This window comes from Gavialis gangeticus, unplaced genomic scaffold (genome assembly GCF_001723915.1).
Source record: "Gavialis gangeticus isolate Ggan-Ray unplaced genomic scaffold, GavGan_comp1, whole genome shotgun sequence".
In the NCBI taxonomy this organism is placed as follows: domain Eukaryota; kingdom Metazoa; phylum Chordata; order Crocodylia; family Gavialidae; genus Gavialis; species Gavialis gangeticus.
This window is the reverse complement of record NW_017729025.1, coordinates 88,806,574-88,812,476: the sequence shown is the minus strand read 5'-3', so window position 1 is coordinate 88,812,476 and position 5,903 is coordinate 88,806,574. Positions and strand designations below refer to the sequence as shown.

The following is a 5,903-nucleotide window of genomic DNA, read 5'->3' as shown; positions in this document are numbered from 1 at the left end:
ATCACCAGCGCTCCCTGCCACTCATGCACAGACCCTGCACTTGCACAGACCCATGTGCTGGAGCCAGGCATTTTCCCTGCTGGGGCTGTGCACACACATACCGCACACCATACATACCACATATACCACACACACACCACACACCCTGCACACAACATGCACATACCCTCCCCCCACAATATACAAAATTAAGAATTTGTTTTTGCGTTATTATGCAAACACAAATCATGACAAAATATTTTTTGTAATAATATTAAAGTATGTTATAGTAGATGTTTGACTTTTAGTGTATGCCTTGGTTTTTTTCTGGTTCCAAGATGGCAATCCTCCCTCCCAAAAAGGAGTATTTACGGGGGGCAAGGGAAGGACTTCTGATGGCAAAAGTCAAGGGTTACAAGTGGGACTTCCAGTCCCAAGATGGCAACAAGGGGGTGGGGCAACTGTCAAGGGTGGGACTACCCATGCAGCCCTCAACACCTCACCAAAACTTAAGTGGCCCTCCACCCAAAATAATTGCCTGCCCCTGCACTAGTCCATAGTGTTGGTGTGCTTATCATGAGGATAAGAGGTTTTGTGCACAACTCTCATCTGCCTATTGGAACGGGGCTTAAAACATCATGCTGGAAATAGGGAAAGAATGCTTTTTTTTCTGAAGACAGTTGTTTGTGACTACTTATTTGCTCTATGAGTAGTGTACTTTATATTAGTAAGATCAAAACATTTCTCGGTCTTACATATCTGAGGTATTCTGCATGTGCTTGTATGTGTGTGTCTTGAACCAGTGTAAGAATAAAACCAGAGTGCAGTTTCTTTTTCCCTTTCTTTCTTGTCCATCTGTCTTTGAATTTGGAATGTATCCTTATCATGCTTCTGTGTTACTTGGTATTTAATTGAATTCTATTCTTGTCTTTGCAGTCTGAGTGACAATTCTTCATCATGGCTCAAGGATCCAGTGATCAGAGTAATGTGGAAATGTCTGACCCAGAGGAGAGCTCTCCAAATATGATTGTCTACAGAAAGGTAATGCATTTGGGTTTGTTCATTTAAAAAAAAAAGTTCTTTGTTGTTGTTGGCTAGAGATAGGAGGACACTTTTGGCACACTATCTTTTTCTGGTAGAGCGGTGTGTTGTTAATGTTTTTAGGACAGCAAGTGTTCTATAACATTTGACAGGTAGTATCGGTTTCTCTATGCATGGAAGTATTTTGTTGGGGTTTTTTTTCAGTGTCATATATAAAATTATTTTGTGTGAAATGTAATGCCTCTTCTGATTCTAATATTAATTGCTGTTTGTGTGTGTGTGGTGTTAGCTGTGAAGCAACACTTCCTTATTTCATTTACCTTTTTAATTCCTAAAAATATGTTTCTGAAATTGTATATACTTCACAATCCTTATGAAATATACATTATTTAAAAAACACAACCAAACCTCTGTTCAAGTACATTATCTCTTCTTCCGTATGGTGGTTGCCATTACAAAATTTGCAGTTGCTTTTGCATATTATTAAATGTTGTCACTTGCCTTTGCCTTATTAATTATTAACCATAGAAAACACCGTATATGCTAGAATGAAATAAATCGGGCAAAAGGTAAAACTATGTATTTTAATTCCTGGACACTGTACACAGTACCATTAATAATCATGACATATTAACTGTATGGACAGATGGACAGATTTTTGTAGAATATTAGCCCAGGAAGGGGGAGTGGGAGGGAAGTGTCCCTTCCCTGGAGTGTATGCGTATGCAATTGTGTTTTTGGACATGTGTGTATTGTGCTGTGATTTGAATCTTGATTAATGTTTAAATCCTGAAGTCACCCACCTAATTATTGCGACTTACAGCTTAGACCCATGAATATTTGGATCTGCAATGAGAGTACTGACTTTGATCTCTCTTCCAAGTTAAATTATTGAAGAGGTTTGCATTTTTATTTTTGTTATTTATTTTCAAAAAAGTCTCTGAGTTTTCTTTAAAATACATTTTTCAGAGGATGAAGAATGCTCTAGCTTGAGATAACTGACACATCTATTTAAGACCTACATAGTGTTTTAAGTGGAGGTGTAAATGACTTGAAATCCTGAGTGATGATGTAGCTCAGCTGGCAGTATCAAATTTAGTTCATAAAATTTATAGTGAACCCCACTTTCTGAAGTACTTTGGGAAGCTTATTAAAGCTGAAGGGAAAAGCAACCTTTAAAAAAAACCTAGTTATAAGAGCATTGTTTTATTTTAATATTTGTATATCTATGGACTATACAATTAGGTCTTTATATAAGAAATAGCAAAATATTGTAAATGCGTCCTATATTGTGTGGGGAAAGTATTGTACAGTTCTGCTGAAAATGAAATTTCTTGCAATAATAAGATTTTCTGCAATTGTGTTCAGTTGTACTCTGAGAAGTTTGCAGCGTTCTACTATGTTATGTTGTTGTTCAGCACATATTAAGTTTGAATAAGTAGTACAATGCTGGATTACTGGTAAATTATTTTTACCCAGCTCTTCACCTAATACAGGAGCTATAGATATGCTCTATGTCATAGTCTATGATTTGTGACTATTATTCAGATAATTTGGGCTGAATCCAGAACATCAGTTTTAGAGCTTTCTGCTCAGATAACAATGATTTGTGTTTTGTTGTTGCATGCAAGCTTTAGCAACAAAGCTGTGGACCTGGTACTGTACTTTTGGTAATGTGCAAGATTTTATTTGCTTGCTTGCTTTTTAAAATGTGGTATAAAGTCAATTTATCTGCTAATTTAAAAGTAGTTGTAGTGGGTTACAGTCTGATATGACTGTCCAAGCCCTGCTAGAGGTCCAAACACCAGCAGTGTCAAGTTGATTTGGAGCCTGTGCTTCGAAGGAAGCCTCCATGTTTTCTGGTCTCAGTACCCAGAACTGGGGTCCCAGCTGTGGGTTTGTACCTGAGAACCTTTTGTCCAGTCCTGAAAATGTTAATCAGTATTATTGCATTTGATGTTGAAACCTAATCCCATGACATTTACCTTAGAATCTTGTTTAGTTTCTGTGGCTGCTGCTATTTCATTATCGTCACTGGAAAATAATCTTTGTGTGCTGCACCTATTAACAGAAAAATATGCTCCTACCATTTGATTGATTTTTCTTCACTTGTGTATATCAAGTGTCAGCACTATCAGTATTCCATGCACACACTCCATCAAAGGGTACAGGTATCTGTAGATTAGCATGTCCTGCACATCATCCAGTACCATGCTGTTCTGTATGTTACATTAATATTGCTCTGATGTTGTTTTTCCTGTTGTGTGATTTTTTTGAAGATCATACTTTTCTTTTTAGGGGTGATAAGTTCTATTTCTTAATAAAAGCACATTCAAATTGCTGACTGACTTTAAAAACCTTATTGACAATAAGTAACAAGTATATTAATTATATATAAAAGACTACTGTTGGGGAAAAGCTAAACACGTGACCAATATTCTTTTCCAGATCTAAAACCCCGTGGAAAAGTATAAGCCTGTCATGTTCTTTTAGCAACATCCTCTCTCTCCCAGATATTGCTTGTCTCTTTCTCTCCTCTCATTCCTTTTCAAATGGTCTAATCATGAGTGCTCAATGAAAAACACCTTGGTAAAGACATTTTTCAAATTTGGAAGGTAAGAGCTGTCAGCACATCAAAATCTTTTGAAGCTTTAGCCACACGTAATAAATTGGGATTCACGTTAGCTAATACATGTTAACTGAAAAGAAGGTTTTAATTTTACTTTCTTCAGATGTAACCCATCAGTGCAGATAAAATATGTGCTTCTTGAATGTGGAATGGTCAATCTCTAGTACTTTGTTCCAGGACCTGCAAGCCTACTTCCTGTCTTCCCATTACCACAAAAGAACTCTGAAGTTTGATGGTGCTTCTCAACCCAGTCACTAAAGTGGACTTCCAGTCTGCTAAAGCACTTGCCACCCTCTAGGGGTACACTGATAAAGATTTATTTTGGCTAATTATTCACCAGTCACATCAGCTGATCCGTATCCACTAGCCGATACGCAGCCTGGCAGCATGGAGACCAGCATCCAGCTAGTAAATCTGTGAGGGGAAGGGGCATGGGAAAGGGAAGGGGTGTGGGGGGGGGAAGATCAAGGCCCCCACGGTGAGGAAGGGAGTGGGGCAGGGGCAGACACTGCCCAGCCCGGGTGGGGCATGGGATGGAGCTGCAGGTGGCTCATCCGGTGGGGCCTGGGAGAGTGTGTGTGGGGGGTGAAGCTCCTGGCCACTTTGTGCATCCCCAGGGGAGGCATGGGGGGAATGTGCCCTCCCTAGATTTGTGTGCAGGGTGAGGGCAGGCTGCCTGCTGCAGGCTCCGGGCCAGGGGCTGCACTGGCCTCTTCCTATCAGAGGGGCTGGGCTCAGGGTTGGTAGGGGTGAGCCAGGAGGCAGTGGTGCTGGGAAGGGGTTTATGGAGGGCTATGGGGAATTTTGCGGTCCAAAAAAAGCTGATTGCCTATAATGCCAATTTTCCCTTTTTTTGGTGCTGATCCGATATAGACCAATATTTTGGTGCACCTCTTATATTCCTATATCCCTCAAGTTATATCTCATAAGAGAGAATGTACCCAGGAGATATGGGCATTATAACAAATGCCTTCTGTAGTTTGTTTTTTTTTTTATTGAGTACTTGGACAAGTTGAGAATTTTAATTATACTCTGGAAACCATGTTGGGTTTCTGCCATTCATGTACTTAGCTGTGAATAAAAAGTAGCAATCGCATTTCTTATAGTTCTGGCAATACATGGCAAAGATGTGGGGTTTTGTTTTTATTTTTGATATAGTTACTAGGGCTTTGCAAAATGGTACTGTTCCATTTTACCTTGAGTTTCAATGGTTTGACGGAACAGCGTTCCATTTCAAATTTCATTTTGATTCAAAACAGCTGTTCTGTTCCATTCCATCAAAACAGAAAGGCTATTTTAAAGCTGTTTTGACATTTTGCTAGGGATGGAAGTCAGCCCTGCTGGGCTGCTCCCTCATCCCCGGTGCTAGATGATGCGGGGACTGGAAGGCAGCCCAGCTGGGCTGTGATCTAGTGCGGGGGTTGGGAAAGCAGCCCAGCTGGGTTGCCTCCTGCTCCCCCACCCAATCTAGTGCCAGGGATGGGGATCTAGCGCGGGGGATGGGAAGTCAAGCTAGCTGGGCTGACTCCCAGTCCCATGCTGGATATTGCACTGGGGCTGGCAGGTCAGCCCAGCTGGACTGACTTCCCATCCCCAGCCTATGGTCAAAATGTTTTGACTTTCAAAATGTTTCGACCAGCCTCATTTTGTTTCGAGGCTATTTCGACGGCCTTTGTTTCATACTGATTTTGCTGTTTCAACAATGTTGAAATGAAATGGCTGGAGAAATTTTGCAGAGCCCTAATAGTTGCATCTGATGTTAGAAGACAATTTTAAAAATTGTATGTAACACCCATTCTTTTGTCCCCTGGACAAAATTTTGTCCAATTTTCATGGGAATAGGCATTGTCTATACAAAAGGGTTTTCCTGGAAGTTAGTAGGATCTTGCCCTGTATTTATTAGTGTTTCTTTGGTCATTATAGCAAGAGGGACACATGCGAAAAGATGCTAGGAATAGAGAAAACACATTCTTTAACAAACAGTAACATAACATATCCAATTGATTTTACATGGCTGTCACTTTTTCTTGAAATCCAAACTCTGCTGATTGCACTGCTTGCTTATAAGTGCAATTTCATACAGCCCAGTTACCCATCTCTCCAATAATCTTGCCCTTAAAAATTCAAGCTCTGTGGACCATATCAAAAGAGGAAGTGTTCACTGACACCATCTGGTATCAGTAAATAAACAAAATGAATCTGTGTAAGTCATTATCAGTAAAAAAAAAAAAAAAAAAAAAAAATTGGCAAAAAA

The 5,903-nt window shown here is 39.9% G+C and overlaps 1 protein-coding gene across 1 annotated transcript in view; it reads left to right on the top strand.

The window, feature by feature from the left end:
- The window catches only part of RGS6 (regulator of G-protein signaling 6), a 772,987-nt gene that overhangs the window by 43,128 nt on the left and 723,956 nt on the right, over positions 1-5,903 (top strand). Inside the window, exon 2 of the mRNA XM_019519132.1 lies at positions 916-1,020. Coding sequence (XP_019374677.1) covers positions 937-1,020 — 84 coding nt within the window. The 5' untranslated portion in view covers positions 916-936. The remainder of the gene's footprint in view (positions 1-915; positions 1,021-5,903) is intronic.